This window comes from Solanum pennellii, chromosome 5 (genome assembly GCF_001406875.1).
Source record: "Solanum pennellii chromosome 5, SPENNV200".
Taxonomy (NCBI): domain Eukaryota; kingdom Viridiplantae; phylum Streptophyta; class Magnoliopsida; order Solanales; family Solanaceae; genus Solanum; species Solanum pennellii.
This window is the reverse complement of record NC_028641.1, coordinates 211260-232036: the sequence shown is the minus strand read 5'-3', so window position 1 is coordinate 232036 and position 20777 is coordinate 211260. Positions and strand designations below refer to the sequence as shown.

At 30.6% G+C, this 20777-nt stretch overlaps 3 protein-coding genes across 3 annotated transcripts; 1 reads left to right on the top strand and 2 right to left on the bottom strand.

Annotated features, from left to right (window-relative positions):
• Positions 1-4496: 4496 nt before the first annotated feature.
• On the bottom strand, positions 4497-13502 carry LOC107020857 (pantothenate kinase 1). Its single transcript, XM_015221376.1, has 10 exons — positions 13076-13502; positions 11473-11682; positions 10346-10392; positions 9268-9384; positions 8446-8565; positions 7788-7882; positions 7603-7696; positions 6267-6398; positions 5389-5501; positions 4497-4953 (listed from the first exon to the last, which is right to left on the bottom strand). The coding sequence occupies exons 1-10, from the start codon at positions 13161-13163 to the stop codon at positions 4689-4691; spliced, it is 1281 nt and encodes a 426-aa protein (XP_015076862.1). The 5' UTR covers positions 13164-13502; the 3' UTR covers positions 4497-4688.
• Positions 13503-16090: 2588 nt separating this feature from the next.
• LOC107019174 (axial regulator YABBY 4) lies at positions 16091-18135 on the top strand. Its single transcript, XM_015219746.2, has 7 exons — positions 16091-16233; positions 16331-16462; positions 16655-16775; positions 16973-17021; positions 17146-17221; positions 17357-17422; positions 17900-18135. Exons 1-7 carry the CDS (start codon positions 16150-16152, stop codon positions 17954-17956), a joined length of 585 nt encoding a protein of 194 aa, XP_015075232.1. The 5' UTR covers positions 16091-16149; the 3' UTR covers positions 17957-18135.
• A 908-nt stretch (positions 18136-19043) lies between these two features.
• LOC107019842 lies at positions 19044-20068 on the bottom strand. The gene is made up of 4 exons (XM_015220210.2): positions 19864-20068; positions 19562-19667; positions 19311-19391; positions 19044-19205 (listed from the first exon to the last, which is right to left on the bottom strand). Exons 1-4 carry the CDS (start codon positions 19933-19935, stop codon positions 19153-19155), a joined length of 312 nt encoding a protein of 103 aa, XP_015075696.1. The 5' UTR covers positions 19936-20068; the 3' UTR covers positions 19044-19152.
• Positions 20069-20777: the final 709 nt, after the last annotated feature.

Here is a 20777-nt window from a genome sequence, read left to right as displayed (position 1 = left end):
GAATTATTAATCAATAATGAATATTTTATTGATTTGGTTATAGACCTATATATGCTCAAGCACATAATAACATTAACAACGATAATAATATATTAATATAATTTTACAAATGAGTCACGAAGAAAATATTATTTTCCATAAATACCTAGCTCAAGAAAAAATAACTGAAAGCTAGTTCAAGAAAATACAAGTGAAGAAACTATGACAAAGAAGTTTGAAAAAAGATACAAAAACTACAATAAAATTATATGATAATTGATATACAAGAAATGATAAGTAGTAACAAAAATTGAAGTAAAAGAGAACTACAAGAGTAAACAACGACAAAACTACACTCAATTATATATTAACCTTCTATCCTAATTCGTGTCATGGATAGCTTTCTATCTAAGGTCATGTACTCCATAAGTTGAAATCGTGACATCACCTATCTAATTATCTTTGACTAATACTTTTTCGGCCTACCTTTACCTCTCATAAAATCATATTGTAACACATTGAACTTTCAAAATTTGGTTAATTTAAATTGTTTCACGTATGAAATTAGACCAAACTCGATGAATTTGATTTTGCCAAGGCTTAAAAGGTTAAATCTTTAGTGTGGAAAGAATATTGTATGTGAATTGAAGTCGTTAGAGACATCTAACACATAGTTGGTTGAAAGCTTCTCTACCAATTGAATTTTTGTATAAATTTATACTAGGCTCAACTTCAAACAAACATGTTTTTTTAAATATGAAGAGTTATGTGGACCATAATCTATAAATTAATGGTCTTCTCGTTCATTTTTCAACACATCCAACCGTTTGTCGTTCTAAATTTGAATCAAGAAGTTATAGTATTTTAGTGAAATTCTGCCAAACAATCACAGTCGAACCGAATTATAAATCTAAACCAAATGAAGATTGTTCCAAGTGAATTTACGATTCATTTCACGGTTTGTATATCAGGTAAACGATCTATTTATCACATCTATATCTGGATTTTTTTTCCAGATTTTATAATTTAAAAAAAACGTTATTTTAAATTTATTTTCTAACTTTCACTTTTTGGTATACCACTACAACCTCCAAGAGCTATTTTTTATCCTAAGAAAATGTAGGTTAAGTATTTTCCATAGTATTACAACATAAATTCAAGAATTTTTACGATATTTGAACATTCATCCTCCTATGTCTACTGGAATCATGAACTCAATTCTAAGGTTCAGACTTGATTTTGAGCAAGATCTACCACATGTCAAAGGGATTATAATGTCTCACAAATCAAGGTAATCATATTCTCATGATTTGTAAGTAATTCTAACATATGATTATGTATCCTAACCAATAATTTATGCTCAAAAATCTATAATATTATCTGGGACTTTTCAGCGGAGATACAAATTTAATCAGGTTTTAATGTGTGTAAAGAGTACTGAATGAAAATAATAATAATAAAAAATCTATTGTGTATTTTAGTTTTAGCATTTGACCTTAGTATCACTGGATAAAATACCTTTTTAATATAAGACTTGCTTCTTAAATGCTTTTAAACTATGTTTCCGCTTCTATCTAGACTAGATATATACTCATGTTTCTTGCCATGTTATGAGTATGCTTCGGATGCCCGTCAGACTTGGGGTCTAGGATGTAGGAGTGACATATTCATAATTAACCTCTTACACCTTCTCACTAGAATATCAACACATCTCATGATCTTTACATATTCAAATCATTTCAATCTTATTCTCATATTTTGTCCTTAATTGCTTGAATCAGTCTAACCTTATCTTCGTTATCATAAACTTTTTGATAAAAAAAATCCTTCTTTCTTAAACTTTATGTTGAATCAAATTGTGTCCAAGAAAAAAGAGAGGAAGGAGTGTTGTACAAAAATGACCAAATTGATCATGGTGACAATAATTTTGAAAAAAAGCTCATGCCAACCATGTCCTTGTCTAAAGCAAGTTTTGGGAATTTAATGTTTTTTTGGGTCTCATCACATCACACACACGAGAATTCTATGAAGTATCCTCCAACTTCCATCAGAAAAATTCTAACATGTAAAAGCACATGGGGCTGCTCATTACTATTCAAAAAACAAACATATTATTCTTAACAAATAAAAAATACTTTCAAAAAATTATAGGAGTAGAAAATATTAAAAGGACCATCGATGGAATCTAAAGTAGTTGCATTAAAAGGACGGATATATTTATGTCGCTTTTACTCGTTATACTTTTACTTAGTATATTCAGTAATAAAATAATTATTAATATAAATATTTTATCAAATTATTTCATATTGTATAATGTTTTAAAGATGATTTGAAAAGTAAATATTTAATGTTATAGATAAAACATGAAAAAATATATTCTTTTTTATGATATATGAATAAATAAATGATAGTTTTATTAATTTATGCCTTAAGAATTTTTGTTGAAACTTTGCAAATTTGTATATAATTTCAATAAAGAATTAATTATTAAAGTATAATTAAAAAAATATGAAATTTATCTTGATATTTAAAAGGGACATATAATTAGACTATCTCTACCAATATGGACAATTAATACGAGATAGTGAGAATAAAACTCTTTAGGTCTCGTTAACTTCGTTATATACTAAAGATAAGAAATAAATAATTTTGAAATTAATTTTAGATTAATTTATTCACGTATAATTAGATAAAATTATGAAATTTTATCTCGAGATTAATCATTTTAAAATTATAATATTATTTTATTTATATCAATTACAAAATAACTTATGACTAAATACATGCTTAGGGATGGGGGCATTTATATAGAGATATTAATTGGGCATACATGCTTGAGCCGACCATGCATGGTTGAACAAGAATTAATTAGAACATCCGACAAAGCATTTATTAAGGTTTATTTTGGCTGCTAAAATATTTTGGAAGAAAAATTAAAAGTTGAGGTTAGAAAAGGATTTTCGAAAAATGAAAATTATTTGGATTTTGTGAGTGAAAATTTGAAATAATATTCCTCAAAACTTAATTTTCAAATTTCAAATTCTCTAATAATTTTAAGTTTAAAGTTGAAATAATATTCTCTCAAAACTTAATTTTCAAATTTCATATTCTCTAGTAACTTTTAAGTTTAAAGTTGAAATAATAAAATAAAATTAGAAAACAAACATTTAATCCTCAATATTATTTCAAAATATTTGAAATAAAATATATTGCTAAGGGTTGTTGGAAGGCAAGGTGATGACATTTATTTGTTTGGACATAGGAATTGAAGCATCAAACTATCTGTACAATAGACTCTCAGAAATTTTAAAGAGTTGCCCTATTCAATGAGGTACAATAATTGTTGTGATACTATTTCGATACGATTAAAATTTTGAAAATTAATAAAAAATATTAATTATTAATCATAATATATTTTCTTACATGATGTTCAAAATGCTTATAACTTCTATGTCGAAATTTATAATTGAAATTTTAAAAGTTTAAAATAAATTAGGATGACAAATAAATTAAAACAGAAAAAGGAAATTCCGAAGGAGGTGACATAAAAAAGAAATTGCAGTATAAGTCCCTATGGAAGTTGCAGTGGTCATTAATGGCTTGTAGGTGTGTGTGTCTACATAAATTACTGCTCCTTTTAAAATGAGACTGTAAAAGTCAAATGAATAAGTTGCAAATCTGCTATCACGATTCCCTTTGAACATGTTGCCAATCATGCCCATCCAAATGTACTTATCCAGACGTTTATGCAGTACGAGGTGAATGTAAATTTTGAGATATTAAAATTTTATGATTTTATTACTAAGAAAAAAATAAAAGTAAAACTTTAAATTATTTTGCAAGTAAATTTTAGTAGATAACCTATAACATATTTTAAAAATATTATGATTTTTATTTGAAAAAGATATTAATAACTAATATTGAAAAAAAAAGCAAAAGATGTTAAAAAACCATAAAGAATAAAAATTAACGCCTAAGACTTACTTTTTTACGTCCAGGATTCTACGATTTTATGCTTAGAGCTTATGCCCTATGAATCTACATTTTCAATTTGCAACTTACCCAAAAAACATTTTTGAAAACATTGAGTAATAATATACAATCTCATTTGGTAGTTGATTTGTAGGTGAATTACACAAATACTAAGTTCTTTATAAACAATATCATGTTGAATAGTATGTAGTTGGTTAGGAAATAAGATACTCATGTACAAAATTAATGTGTTTGATTTGAAATTAGAAATGTGCATAATTAATACAAATATAAGTTAAAAAGTATTCAATATATATTTTTGTATAGAATAGAAAGTGGAATAACTAATACATAACTAACTAAACTCTATGTATTAACCTTTCATTCAGAACCTTCATTGGTCTTCTATAGCTACTATCTTTAAACAACAATATCAAAGGGGTGTCAAATCAACAAGGGTCAAGTAACAAGAAACGGTGGGAGTAGTTGTACAAGATTCATGGAGAATGTTTATGATCGAAGAAGAGAAGACATGAAACAAGAGGTGCTGAACTAGTGTAAATGACATTTCTCATTTCATCACATGTCAAGGTTCTACAAATCTATTGCAGGACAAATACATATACATATAAATCTGAAATTTTGTTGCTTAGCCATTTCACTTAACTAGGAATAGAAACAACAGATTCTTTTGACATCCTCTTTAATTTTTGTACATATGCTAGTTGTTTTATAGGTCAACACCTTTTGACCTCATCATAAATTTTAAATGAGCTACTAACTCGCAATCTACAGTCTGTGGCGCCATTTTCATTTTCCTGCACACGCGTAGAGTTATGAATCCTATCGACTATGCAACTTGAACTCCTCTTGGCGGGTTGTTGCTCAACTAACTGAGGGGGCATGGGATCTGTACTTCCATCTTTGTAGTTCATGAAAGCTCCTAGGGCTCCTAGAAACCCCTCATGCCGCAAGAACATTGCTTTGGCCTCACCCTTCGACCTGCACGTAGTGCATTCTGTTAACTTGAATTCAGGAGAAATTACCTAGCAGGAGTCAACAGTGATAAATTGTGAAACCATGTTTCAGAACTAGCTAGTGAGGTGAGTACTCTTTCTTTTTTTAGAATAGTACTCATAACTAGTGAGAACTATTTATCCCTTGCGTTAAAAGAGTGTGCCAATCGATTAATATATCGTACGAATTTCACACTAATTCATCACTAAAGAAACTAATGTTGTTCAAAAGATCTCCTTTTGTAAAGATGTGTCCACACCAGCTTGTGCATACCTCACTACTTCCCACTAGCATGGGTGCCGGGTAGCTCTACTAACCAAGGCTTATATTCAGAAGAAAAATTACGGGAGCTATATTTGTAAGTAACTTGGTAATAAGGAAAATACCAATGATCTGACAATAAGTGGACATAGCAATTACCAGAAATCAACTGCAACGGAGATTGTGTCCATTGTATAGGCATGGTCGCGGATGAAGAATCCTCCCAAAAAGATCCGCTTGAGCCCAAAACGAAGAGCATTCAAGTATGCAATCTAGAAAAGCAAAACCAATAGAAGAAAAAACGTCAGCAACAATAAGAAAATGACTTCTTAACAATTTTAACAAATAAATTATAGCAAAAGAATGGACGGAGAGGCCCTATATTTCTTCCATTTCATGAGCGCTGGTTGCAAAGTCATACTTCTCAAGTTATTCAGGTGTTCATGTTTGCCATTCTTGTTCAGTCGAAGCATCACTTCGGAACAGAATATCTAACATACTAAACCAGAGACCAACTTGGTGCCACTTATACAAAAATCAATTCATTTACTGAAGACTACTGTGATGAAATGTTTCATGGCAGAAGAGAGCATCATAAAAATCAAAATAGGAAATGTAAATTCATTCAGGAACCAAAGTAGCAGATGCATGTCTATAACACCACCGGAGAGTTTCTAGCAATGAAAAGACTAAAGACTAATGCAGAAGTTGTATTAGGTTTTAGTATCTTCCAATATTTGATGTCATTTTAACAACAATATCCCATGTTACAATCAAATGTCCAATATACAGAGTTACTGTCAGCATGAAGTGAAAACGTGCAATACGAGGTATCCAATTAGTATCCGGTGGATTATCTATCTACTCTTCTCCTGAGTTTTCTTTCAATCCCTTTTTGTATCCTTGTGAGACGAGAGTAGTATGCAAAACAAATCTAATCGGAACAGTATTATTCATCATATGGAGAGAAATGAAATATTCTCAGTCAGGAAAGCTACAGATACTGCTGAGAGAAACATCTTGACCCGCATAATTACCTGTCCGATGTTATTTGAAATCATCCTTAAGAGGGACCGGGCAATGTCTTCTGGTTTGTAGTCTTCGAGCTCTTTGTTTTCTGAGATCGCCTTACCGAAGCTAGACGCTATGGCTGTTGATGCAAGGCCAATCTGTCATAAATCACTAAATTCTTAATCACCCTGAATATGAAGATTTAGAAAAACTGAAAATATGGGAACTCGATTTGCAAAATTCATCAACTCCTATTATGATAGATTTCAATTACTCGGCCAACTTCCAACAGCAAAAACATAGGTACAATAAGGAACTGCTTGGTGGAGTTAATGAGTTCATCTATAACAACTGACAACTAAAAGGATTTGCTAATGAAAAGGGTACGGATAACCTCAAAGTATAATGGAGGGAGGATGAAATTAAGACATTTTGTATAGTAGAGGAATATTTTAGACCCTTTTCCCTAATTTTAATGACTTTTCTCCAAATTCTCACCAACTAAAGGGGCGGTGCATATCAAGCAATACAAGAGAATTAGTCTCAATTTCGGTCTGGCATTGTTTGCAGCACCTTTTCAAAGTGAACATCATGACTGGGAACATTTCTTTCTGGGTCCTGGTGTCGACAAGGAATTGCGAAAATTTAGACAAAATGGAAACAAGTTTGTGACTCCATCCATACTTTTGGGGATGAAATGAGAATGTCTGTACACAAGAGGACCAGTAAGTGTTTAGAGAATTAGCAAGACAAAATAAGACAAACAAATCCACTCAGGGGGGGGGTGCAATTTATCGATTCGAGAGAAGGTAACACAAGAAGACATGAACTTGTAAACTGTAACAAGCTAGCCTTAAAATTCTCCTGCATAAAGGCCTTGCGTTGGCAGAGCACATCCGGAGCAAAACAGAAAGTAGATTGGAGGAATGTGAACAAAAGGGAGATGCAGAAAGAAGAGAAAAAGAGGTTTAAGAGGGTGGTTGACTCAACTTATCATTTCTTTAATCTTCACAATTCTAAGTGATGAAAAGGCACAAGCAAAGTTCACTCTACTAGTGTCATCCCCTTTTTGCTTATGATCAAAAATGAATTTACTTTCACCTATCTTGATAAGAGAACCTCTACAGTCAAAACATAGTGGATTGAGGATGTGATGGAACACAAATTGGGAGTTGGGAAAGAAATTGCTCAACTTGGACTAAAGTTTGGACTTTGGAGACCATTTCCATTACTCATTTAGACTTTTCTATATCCAAGATGTGACATAGTGGACCTGAGATAGTTTAAACTGCAACAGATCCAAAAGAAAGAAAAGGTGTAAAAGAGCATAAAGAAAAATAAAGTACACATCAAAGTTTATACCTTTGAATAGTCCAATCCCCCATAAATATCTCCAACGAGCATGTCTATCACTCTGTTGTTTCCCTGATGGCTCAGTTCCAGCAACTCATCAAAACTGTAATAACAAACACATAAGAAAATTCAGCAGAAAGAGAAAACAATTAATTATATTGAAAATCATTACTTATAATTGAAATGAAAGTAACCTTTGGCATTTAGTCAAAAGTTTCCCTAGTCCCAAGAAAGTGCCACCACCAACGCTAGTTCCACTAACTCTCTGAAATTTCCCATCTCCATCTACCTAAAAGGCATAAAAATAAAATATTGATATAACAAACAGCAAGTCAGCTATGAAGTACTAAAAATCACGGTGGCGTATGCAGAATTATTTGTGAGCAGTGTCAGCATTTAAAGATGCGAACAAATGAACAAATCGAAGACCTATATTACTAGAACAGTTTTGATCAAGTTTTTAGTTCTAAAAATGTATTAATGAAAACATCATCAGAAATATAATTCAAAGGAAATCTTTTCCTCATTAACACATGAAAAATAACATAGTGGTTGTAGGTATTAACTTTTTGAATTTATAGATTGTCTGCTAACACTATGCAGAAGATTAACTGCTTGTCCTGCACGAGATAATATAAGCAATAAGAATGCACCCACACGTTGAAAACAGAGAGAAGAAAGCTGTATGTTGGAAAATAGCGGAACAGTATGAAGCTTATGGAATTTCATCTAAATCATGCGTGAAATAGGATAAGGAGAGCTTTGGTGAACTCCTTGCAGGTCCTAACCCTTGAAGATCAGTGTGAACAAATGTTCACATCGAATTGAAGGAATCTAGGCTGTGAAGCTTACCTTTATCATGCTAACCCCAGACCCAATGTTGACAAGGAGGTAGGGATATAAATCATTCTGATCTATCTGCACATACTCCTTTTGACCTCCAATATATGTATAAACTTCATGGTTGGCAGCCTGCTCAGAGAAAAAGAGAGAGGAATGGGGTCAAACAAACCTCTTTCTTTTAAAAATAAAATAAAATATTTTGTACTGAAATTAGAAAAGAGCACGAAATTTATCCAGTTGAGAAGGGTTTCTGTTGCCAATGTGGTCTTAGCCTCACTAGTTAGGCTTGAATCCTGGAGACGTCTTGGTCTCTTGGAAAAGAGTCAAAAAATTAACAGATTTTCTGGCCTTAAAAAGAGTACTTCATTCACCAGAAATTATCGAAATGTACCATACCAAGAAAGAGAAAATTACTCCATATGTTACTTCTACACAATTCAGCTAAATACTGGACGGAGGAGAGAAAAGAGAAACCACTACTTCCATGGAAAATGTGCCTTTATCAATCTTTTACAGATCTTGAGGGTGCAGCATTCAATCAACAAAGTAGCACATAATCATGATAAATTAATAAAACAATAAACCCAGTAAATTAGGCTATAAACACACAATCATTTCCCTAAGCAAGAATCTAATTTAGAGAAAACACATATGTATTCCTGAGACCACAAATACCTTCCAGGTAGTTATTCAGTTTAAGCAAACCAAGCTGAAGATTGGCGGACAAAAGAAATATAAATTATTTTAAAAGGATTTCATGCGCCTGGACTTCAATATCTGAAGAAAATAGTACAAACCAAATACTGCTTTCTGCTATAAAAGAAAACCCACCTTAAGCAGAAAATTTGCTCCGGTAACAAGAGACTCCATTTCCTCTACCTTGTCCAGAGTTAGGCCAAGTTTTTCTTTGAATAGATCGGCAAACTTGAAAGCTCCACCACCTGTTGCCTGTTCAAGCATAAAACTCATCAAAAGGTTCCATGGGTCTTATAAATTTAGCATTTCACCATATAATTTAGTTACAAATATTATGAGGAAAAATTCTACTACAGCTCTTCGGTGACCATGGGTGCTTTGACCCCCAAAAAGATATACTCCAGCCATTGGCAGAGGGACATCTACAAGACCTGATTAATGTGTTTTCAGAAAATTGTACTACATGCAAGGGTTTCTGTGCAATGCTTTAGCTCTAAGCTTGAAGTCTTTTATGAATACTGTGTTAGTGTATTTAGAACGATCTACCGATCACACACTAATGCATACACTATTAACTCTGGCACATTAGTCTAATTACACTTCATTGAATTGTGGACATTCCAATTAAAAGTTTAACTACAGAGAACATTTTATTTATTTATTTCAGGTCATTACCACGTCCGCATGTGGCCACTTCCTTCTTCTTTTGGGTTAGCAAAGCATGCGCATTATTTTTTTATCTGCGTGAGACTCAAATCGAAGAACTCTACTTACTAACATATCGATTGACCTAAACCACCTTATCTTACAGTTTAAATTATAAGAGAGAGCACTTATTATTTATTTTGTTATTCGTTTATTTATTCTAGAAGGAGAAATGCATACACTACTTATTCCACTTTATAAAAACTTAATTTTCAAGAAGTATTTAACTTTGACAGTACAAACAATAAGAAGACTGCAGTGTGTAGCTTCCTCAGTACTTATAATTGAGTAGTCCAGCAAACCATAATTGATCTGCTGGACTTCTGGAAGCTTGTTTCATCCCACAATGGATACAAATATTATTTCTTTCTGATGAAGTTTTTTAGGATATAAAATTCCTCAAAAAACTAAGTCTTGAGGGAAACCTCCTATAATCACCTAATTGAGCAAAGAAAAAAGAAAAAGAGGTGGGAAACAGAACCAACATCTTTCGAAATAACTCCTTTACCTTAATCTTGATCTTGTCAACAGCATGAGAATGATGACATTGAGCACCTGTAACATTGTAATATGTAAGATTTAGGAAGGTCATGACATAATACAACTTATTCAAAGAAGTATAACAAACTGTGAGTATAAACTTTAAAGTGAAGATTTTTTCTTAAACTGAGCATATGATTCCTACGGTGACCAGAGTACCTAAAAGCTTAACTGAAACTACATATAAACCATATTTCTGTCCGTACTAGACTGTTTGTACACTTTAAATACGCAAAGGTAATGAAAAAGGTGCTATTCTGTACACTTCACTTGCAAGAATTCAAATTCTTTCAATCATCCACACTTCAAAGTTTGTACAGATGTTTCTTGTGCCACGTTAACTTAGTGATTATTTAATATTGTTCTTCCACTATCACTAATAAAATATTTAAGTAAATTAACATCTTAAAGTCTATGCTAGTATTAAAGCAACCGCTCAAGTGTAGATCCAGCTGATCTGTTTTCTTTTTCTTTCCAATTTCCTCCAACTCCTGAATTCTCTCACTGCTACTTACGAGCAAGAGTTTATTTCATGTCCTCTCTATTCTAGCTTTTTGACCATTGAGAGGCCATCTTTGTTCTCATTCTCTTAACTCTACTACACCTGGAGAAGAGCTATGCTAGGAAAAGAATCCTTGCCCTGTGCCTCTATTACTTCACTTTGTAAAGATGAATAACCGGACAGAAAGAAACACAAAGGAGCAGACATAAGATAAAAAATTTAAAACTCCGTGGCTAAAATTGAAAATTTCGTTGATGTGTACACTGTGAATTATGAGCTGCATTACAAAATCTGGGTGAACTAAATAAAAAAGGAAATCTGTTTCTTTTTAAAAAAAAGGAAAGAGTGACAATCAGGATCAAGCTCAGCCACACATGTACATATTCCAAATGATGCTGACAGCTCCAATGAGTTAGATTTGCGTATAATCAAAGGCGAAACAATAAATTCTTCTTCACTTATCAAAATATATTAAGTTCATGTTCATAATCAAGCTCCCTATAATGTTTACCTAGCTGCCAGTTCATAACCAATTAAGTCAGCATAGGAAAAACAATTACATCTAAGGTGTAAGCACCACAAAGAATACCTACCGCATTTTTGAAGTTTCTTGGAAGACAAAAACTTTATGCAGTCCTCAATCTTGCTAGTCTCGAATTTAACGAAATAAAGCCTGCCACTAAGAATGTGATGGTTAAGGTCTCCATTGGGAACTTCCTGTCTTTCTTTTGATAACGTTGGTGCCTCATCATTTGTGCTGCACTTACTGTTGGTTGAAAAGTATACAATCTTGATGAGGGAGCCTGCAAAAGAAAAGTTCCTTTCATTTAGCATTTTTCCTATTTTGGTCCTCAAAATATTCTTTAATAGGAAGTAAGTAGGAGGATCTTTAAAGCTAGCCAAGTTGCATAAAGCTTCTTCAATATCTGACTGTGTACATAGGAGATGCTTATCAACATATTGTAAAACAGTTAATTTCTGTTCCACTTATGAAAAAATTAGTGAGATTCTATATCCCTTTATGGAACGGAAGGACTTCCAAATTCCAAAGTAGGGCAGGAAATGACAATTGTAAACTAAGACTGAAGTTCTGTTGCAAAGAAAAACAAGAATTTTCACTAAGACGCATTCAGATGTATCTTGAGGTCATAAACCATCTCTCTAAAAGTTGATAATCTACAAAAATGCTTAAGTTAACTAGCACAGAAGAAACTGGTCGACTTCTGGAGATCACTCTCAGTTGATGATATTTCTTTGTTTTAAAAGAGCGGTTTTAGCTAGATTAGACTTTGAACAACTACCAATTCCAACAAGAGTCTTTTTGTTAATTTTGACCAGTCAATTCCAACAATTGTTATTCCAAACGAGGGAATCATTTCTTCAAGATTGATACGTTCTCATTGTCGACAATCTCATATAAATGGTTTTAATCCAGTCTTCTTTTACACTTGTCCAACCACGTTTACCACTTCCTATTGGATATGCCCATGTTTTGCCATTCAAATGTCCGCCTCTTCGCTCAAGCCTCCCTCTTATTTAAGATTAAAATGAACAACTTCAACCTTTCGAGCTCAGAGAAAAAAACATGATACAATGATATATCACTACATAGGATTGCGAAATGAAAAAGGGAAGTTGGATCATCACTTAATAAGTAGAACTAGTGAACTAGTGCAATACAGCCATATATGAATATCATTTTTTCCACATTTTCATTTCTATGAATCAATTACACCGCCATCTCATTCATCCCCCTTTAACCCTCATTGAAACCTATATTGCTCAGACTTTCCAAAAAGAATTCCACACCCATGTCGTATACTCCAAAAATGCACTACTCCATCCAACACTAACCCAATAATATTTTTGAAGAGTTCGAGCGACACATATTGAAACATGTAGTCCAGTATAAACCATCAAGCACATAGCAATTCCAGAAGTTTCTAAATTTCTCTTTCTTAGTTCCTCAGTTAACATAACTGAATTATGAGTCTCAATACAGAAAAAAAAAAGATCTTTTCTTTTTCTTTTTCCTTAAACTCTATCATCAAACTAATAAGAAACAGAAAAACAATCAACTTTCCAAAATCACATTAAAAGTAAAATGCACGTTTCACTTCAACAAATAAGAATCTCAAGATCTCACACACCAACAAAAAAAAAACCCAGAAATGTACGATTCGAACAAAAAATTACCTCCAATGTCGATAGACAAATGTGAAATTTCATCAGCAGAAGTGGAATCACTCTTTTCTAATTTCCCATCAATTCCCTTCACCTCCATATCGGATCCTCCTCCACTTCTTCTTCTTCAAATTGAACACTCAATTAAGTGGAAAAATAGAATTCTCTAACTGTCATGAATAAACAAAATCACGATCGGCGAAGAATATATAGAATTTTGTTCAAAAAAGAGCTACTAAGTACTTCATTAGTCATGGGGTTTGCAGGCCACCTAATTCATCTGAACAAACTCAAAAAAACAGGTATTTTTCTCTTTGGATTTGACCAATTACAAATTTACAATTAATTAAGATAGGCGTGCTATTTATTTTTTTCAACCCTCGAATAACTCGCAGTCTGTACAATTTCTGTATGTGTTCAATGGCTAAATTTTTACTATGTAATAGTCTGTAAATCGCACTACATAAGTCCTATACGACATGCTTGATTGAAAAAACAATAAAGAAAATCAAATTTAAACTATTCATGTAAATAATCAATCTCCAAATCAGCTGAATTATTCAAGTACGCTATTATAAGTGCTATAATAACGATGGATTGATAGTGGGTTTAAGCTAATTTTTGTTAGTTAATGGTGCATTAAATTGCCCCAGACGGTCAGACAAGGCGGCCGAATTTTATTAATCGGTGTATATTAAATTAATTGAGGAAATGTGATATAGTAATTAAGACAATCAACAATTGCATGAAATGTTTCTTCACAAAACAAAAAACCAAAGAACAGTTAAATATTAAGTTGTAAAAGTCCATATAGTCAATTACAATTAATTTAGTTATGAATAAATAAAAGTATAACTCAAATTTTGTTGCACTCAAACCAAGTTGAATGCAATTTATATACCTTATTGCCCTTTCCAGACCTGTACCTTCATCTCACACTTGTGCCTCTCACAATATTTATTTATGTAGATTATATATAAATAATTTTAACATTCTTTATATATCTTAAAATAAAATAAAAATTATTAAAAAAACATTCTCCATCACACCAACCAATCAAACATACATCCAATTATATAAAAACATTTAAAATGGGGAGACGTAGTGCCTCATCTCACTTTATTTTACATAAATAGAATGGATAATAATACCAAACTATTCTTTTACAGAAAACGTATCAAAATGAAGTTTCTCGTTTTCTTTTTTTTTTTTGGTTTAGGACATCTAATTAATTTGTTTATAGCTTAAGCAGATATTTTAGCCGTGTTGGGAAGTTCACCAAACTTTTTAAGGGGTATACGTCACTAGTGAGGAGTGAGGGCCATGGTTTTAATTAATATAATAGTCATGTCATGCACATTATACATCATGTATGTTAACTAAACTACATTAGTGTAAGTGTTGAATGTATAATTAAATATATAAAAAGTTCTTTAATAACATAAAATGAAATTATCATACAATCACTATAACATTATATAGTAGCCGTCACACATTATTAATAAAGTTCACGTGTTAAACATATCAAAAGGAATCGAAGTCAAAAAAGATTTAATTAAATAAAAATATAATTTTACCAAAAAAACATTTATTAGACTATGAGTTCACAATCATTCTTCTTATACTAATCTCTCCTATTTTTTTTTATTTGGTTATCTGATTTTGATTGGAAATAAAATTTGAAAAAATAAATATATCTTTATATCTTATAGTCTAAAATTAAAGATGTGTAGAATATACTAGAATGTATTTATATTTGTAGTCTTAAACATGTCCCGTGGAAAGTTATAATTAAAAAGTTGTTAAGAAAGAAAAGGACATTCAAAAAAAAAAGATCAAAAAGATAAGTGAAACAAACAAATTGAAACGAACGGAGTAATATATTGCAATAATTTATAGATCTTAAACCCTTACTATAATTATTAAGAGTCTCACATCAGCCGTTTAAGAGATGAATCATCTCTTTATTATGATTTGAGCAATCCTCACTTCTTGAATTAATTTTTGGGATTAAGTTAAGACGTTCGAGATCTATTTTCTTCCATGCATGGTATATATATCAAATCAGGACTCATTTCGATTTTAATTTTCGATATTGAGCCTCCATATACAACCGTGAGTGTGTGGTAAGGGGGAAGGGAAACTAAAGACAAAGTCTCACATATCAGGCTTTTAAGATATGAGTGACGATCTCCTTAAATATATATAATTTGAATAACAACTAGTTTTTGCAGTTAATTTTAAACCCAAGATTCATTTCTTTGTGATAACATTTGTTACACTAACATTAATTAATACATAGAAATTAACTAGATAGAGACTAGCATTTTTCTTGTAGTCAATTATAGTATACAATTTGCTTTGTTTCAAGAAAGACAAATCCTCATCATATACCTCATTTCCTATATATACTTTGATATATGTGAAAGAGATAGGAATGGGCCTTATAAATGAGATGAAAGTTACTGTTTAAACAAAACAAGCATGAGCCCAGTCTAGCCAGCCCATCAACCCCATGGGGAACCTGAAAAAATTACTAAAACTTACTAATTTGAATCATTTAAATCAACAATCAATGTGTGCTGTGGATACATGAGAAGGGGAAAAACATAGTCAAACACACAGCTCTTTATATATATATCTATTGAAATGTTGTTTTCAGATTAATAACAACCTCTATTCAATACTTGCAGTAATTAAAAATAAGTCATATACATGAATGATAATGTTTTTAGGTTGGTTATAAGTATATATATACATGACTATAAACGTATCAATACAATTTGTGGCTTAAAAACAAATCTTAGTAAAAAGATTTTTTATTCTGGTGATATTAAATTCTAGTGATATTAATCTTAGCAGGTGCATGTATGTTGACGTTATTTCTATCTTTATAATAGTCATGGAGTAGCTGAAGAAGCTGTTTCCTATCGATATCGACCCTCGTCTCAAGTAAATTATTTATCAACATATTACTTGTTTCTCTATGTATAAATAACTCAATTCCATTCTAGATTCCTCTCTCACTCCACCTTATAAAAGATAGTAAAAACCAAGAAAGAGATTGAGAAGATCAAGAGGAAAAGATGTCAACATTGAATAACCATTTGTTTGAACTCCAAGACACAATATGCTATGTGCAATGTGGCTATTGTACTACAATATTACTTGTAAAATTCAAATTTATTCATTAATTTAAGTTACTACTAAACTCATATAATTACTTCTTTTAATATCATTCTACATATTTTAATTTAAAAAATGCAGGTTAGTGTGCCATGCAGCAGCTTGTGCAACAAAATGGTAACAGTGAGATGTGGGCATTGCACTACTCTCCTCTCTCTCAACTTGATTAAACCTTCTCTTCATCTATTTGCTTCCTTCGACCAAACTCATCAGGTTAACTTCTATACTCTGACAGTATAATTTATTTTTATATTATTAAGTCAGTTAAAAGATAACTATACATAATTGTCTTATCTCAAAGAAAAATAAGATAGCTTACCTATTACAACATATCAAAAATTTGAGTGTGTATAGATATATTATCGGTGTATATAAGCTAAATTCTTTTTTTTGTACTTTCAACAGCCAAAGCCACCAGAAGTTGACAAGGATGAAATTGATGATGCTAATAAGAAGAATTCAAACTCAGATGAAGAAGATCAATTGGAGAATAATGTTCTTCCACTTAATCAAGTTGTTAATAAACGTAAAGTTTCGTTCTTCGTTCCGTTAGAACAAAGTTTCCTATTTATATTTATTTGGTGATCGACCTAACAATTTTTTTTATTCCACTCGGTCTTCCTAGCTAGAAAAAAAAATTGTAATTATTTATTTATTATGTATGTTACTTGTAATAATTATAAGGACATACATATCTAATTAATCATACTACATTTTTTTCAGCTCCAGAGAAGAGACAAAGAGCTCCATCGGCTTATAATTGCTTTATCAAGTATATTTTCAGTTTAATAATTATTCTAATTAATTATCATAAACTATCGTAACTATTATAGAATAATAATTATATTATGTTATGTTAAAATTATTTGACAATATTTAATTTAATTTTTTTACAGAGAAGAGATCAAGAGGCTGAAGACCCTATACCCCAACATGACTCACAAGCAAGCTTTCAGTACCGCAGCAAAAAATGTAAGACATATTTTTTATTGATTTACCCTTAATAAATATCTTGAAAAAGATAATAGCTCTTAAATATGTTATTGGTTATATGAAATACCATAAAATGCAACTAATTTTTGAATAATTAATTGATTTTTATTTCAGTGGGCCCACTTTCCACCAAGTCAACATAGAGGAGGCTGTAGTCTTGGAGAGAGGAAAATGGCAAAGGTATATACAACCATAGATAAATGAAATTGCAATTAAATTTTTTTGCATAATGATTGAAGAAACCTAAGTGATAATCCAAAAATGGACAAACAAAAGTACATTTCATATACTAATGTTTTAACTTTTGAACATTCACATGAAACTAGCTATATGGAATCTCTCGGCTAATCTATATATATAGATAAAAAGCTTCTACCAAATATTTTGTATTATTATAACACGAAATTACCGTAAAATACATATTATTTGTTATGAAATATGTCCGTCATCACTAATTCTTTATTAAATTATGACATGTTCTATGCTAAAAAATAATTTCTTGATATTAAAACATGATGATATTTATGACAATGATTTTGATTGGATTGAATAGCTGCCCCAACTACCATACATATCAAAGTATTAGTAATAATATTTCCCTTAATTGGTATCAATGGATTCATTCATGTCTGTTAAAATTAAACCTTTTATATATAGGTTTCTGCTGCAAGAAACTCTATGGTCCCAAGAGATAGCAACGGTTTAATTCCTTGAATGAAAGGCACGACTCCGTTTCATGAGCGAAGAGATCTTAATCATTTCGAAATTGAAGAACTGAATTATGTGATATTTTCTTGCTAGTAGTACTGTTGCTTTCAATTTCTATTTGTGTTAAAGATGCTATTGTCAATTAATAGGGTCATTGAAGTTTATGTTTGCAACTTTTGGAAGTTTGAAAGTAGTGACATATATATAATAAAATATAATAATAATTTATGTATTTGATGCATTATAATATATATATATACACACATTAAAAAAAATTAACCAAATAATATTTGATAAATCTTTTTATTTTAATTGTTTAGATTAACTTAAATGCAATACTTCAAAATATGCCCATAAATAATTGGAAATATTCAAATATATCCCTAAATAATAAAAAATGTCCAAATATATACTAGCAAACTCAAATAAATTAGAGGCATTTCTAATTAATTCCATTTTGCGGTATATTAATATATACATTTGCGATTAATGATCAGTCATGTCACAATTCTAAACGTGCAAAAAATAAGCATGTGCCTCAACGCCCGTCAATCCTAATCTATAATCCGTCTCTTAAATTAGTCAGAATATTTTATTTAGATATTTAAATGTAGTCATGTTTTAATAGACCTTAGCTATCCTAATTAAGAGGTCAGTTAGACACTTTTAGTTTGATTCAAATTTTGAAAAACAAAAATAGTATTTTTTTTGGTCATGTCAATTAGATAGTTAAGAGAATCACATAAATTGTCAATTTCTTTAATAATATGTATCAATTTTAAATAGAAAATATCTGAATTTTACAATTTATTGAGGCGAATGTAAAATCATTTAAAAAAATCACATATTTTATTTTATTAACTTAACTACCTACTACTAATTAATAAACGACTATATATATATATATATATAAAAAAAAAATCTAATTGAAAAACTTTATTAGAAATTAAAGTGTTCAATTAGCACCATACTTATACTAGTAAATTTATGAATTGGTTATGCATTATCCCTTCTTATATTGGAACTCATATACATTCTTAAAGTACGATTTTGAGCTCCAAAACATACAAATATTTATTTGATATATATATATATGTATATAATATGTGATATATTCAGAATCTAGTAAATAAAAAAGATTATGATTCAAAACGCATAAATATATTACATCCTGGCTAGAAATTTTGTTCTTCATTCTTCAATTACTGCCAATAATATTGTTTCCTTCTCCCAAATCTTGGTTCTCTTTGAAAGCCTAACAAATGAAAAATGTTAACATAATAATTAATACTATATAGTTAATGTAAAAACATATGATTATTTAATGTTAATTAAGCAACTCATAATACAAATTAATTACCTAAGGAGGGTAATGGTGTTGATATGTTGGTGAAATATGCTTGAAAGAAGTCCTTGTTCTCCTTTATAAGCTCTCTCCACACTGCAAATTTAAATTAAACATCAAAGAATATATATGTTGGTCATAATCCAACCATAAACAAATAAAAAAAATCCTAAAGAAATAAATATGTTGTATTCAGAGACGAAAATAGAATTTCTAACTTATTAGCTTCTTAATCTTATTGTATACTATAGTTAATTAATAATGACCTGTTAGTGTTACGAGTGGGCGGATTCTTGCATGTATAGCTATTGTCTTAATGCATTCATCTCTATCCATCCCAAGCACTAAACACCTCTCTATCATGTTTTGTACCTGCCATAGTAATATAATTAGTATAAGCTAAGATTAGAAAAATCATGCAAAAGAGTATATTGATTCTCATAATTAAAAAGTAGGGTGGATCATGTACACAGATAAAATAATTCGTTAATTCTAAAAAGATAATCTAAAAAAATAAATCTATCAAACTAAAATTCTGAGTTCGATTCTGTTTTCGAAATGCACATACCATTCTAATGTAAGTATGAGGGTTGCAACACAAACAAGGAAAATGGTAGTACTCCTGGTTTTGTTGATACATATTTTAGTAACTTTTGAAGGAAATGGACAAAACAAATAGGATAATATTTTATTTTACTCAAGAAGAAGAGGAAAATAGATAAATAATAATATTGTACACAAGTGGGAAAAAGTGCATAAAATAGAAAGATATTTAGAGGGGACTATATATAAAGAGAGTGTATTATATTGTTATCCACAAGGGATCTAAGTGAAGGGCCAAAATAGCATATGAAATCCAAACAACACATCAAATCTCATCTTTTAATAGATAAGAGAAAATAAATTCTAAAAAAATATATATATATTTTTATTTTTTGAAAGATGAAGTTTTGATTAAAACAACATGTTCGTGGCTTAGGCTATTGCCACTTAAATTCCATTCATGTTAATACCTATTTTCTACTTCTTTTGGACCCATCAATTTACATGCAACGGTCCCCGCATCCTCATCATCACCAAAAGATTTGCATTACGCTAATTGCGAAGTCAGTAATTTTAATATATACGAAGTATTATTTTTTAACAAAAAGTATATAGCTACACCATTGTTGAGAATATTTGTATAAAAAAAAATTAAAAGTATATTTTATCATATAAGGTTGTCAAATCTCATTTTTTATTATTATATTTTTGTTTTCAAAATGCAAGATTTTACTGGTAATAAGGATTTTTTGTTTAACGACCTTAATCATCGGGCACTGCGTGTAAGTTGGTGGTAATCAAGTTTATATTTTCAAATTCCATAATCAATTATTAGCTCTCCACCACCCTTAATTTCCTCAAATATTTTTTCCTTCATCAATGTTGTTGCAACAACAAACACATTAATTAGCTTTAATTTGTTGTTGAAACAACAATAGG

Coding starts and splice junctions, on each gene's coding strand:
- LOC107019842 (XM_015220210.2), bottom strand. CDS start 19,935: ATGTATCAACAAAACCAGGAGTACTACCATTTTCCTTGTTTGTGTTGC. Junction 19,668..19,863: donor CTCATACTTACATTAGAATG/GTATGTGCATTT, acceptor TTACTATGGCAG/GTACAAAACATGATAGAGAG. Junction 19,392..19,561: donor CCCACTCGTAACACTAACAG/GTCATTATTAAT, acceptor TTAAATTTGCAG/TGTGGAGAGAGCTTATAAAG.
- LOC107020857 (XM_015221376.1), bottom strand. CDS start 13,163: ATGGAGGTGAAGGGAATTGATGGGAAATTAGAAAAGAGTGATTCCACT. Junction 11,683..13,075: donor TTTGTCTATCGACATTGGAG/GTAATTTTTTGT, acceptor TTTCTTTTGCAG/GCTCCCTCATCAAGATTGTA. Junction 10,393..11,472: donor CAAGAAACTTCAAAAATGCG/GTAGGTATTCTT, acceptor ACAATGTTACAG/GTGCTCAATGTCATCATTCT.
- LOC107019174 (XM_015219746.2), top strand. CDS start 16,150: ATGTCAACATTGAATAACCATTTGTTTGAACTCCAAGACACAATATGC. Junction 16,463..16,654: donor CCTTCGACCAAACTCATCAG/GTTAACTTCTAT, acceptor TACTTTCAACAG/CCAAAGCCACCAGAAGTTGA. Junction 17,022..17,145: donor GCTTATAATTGCTTTATCAA/GTATATTTTCAG, acceptor ATTTTTTTACAG/AGAAGAGATCAAGAGGCTGA.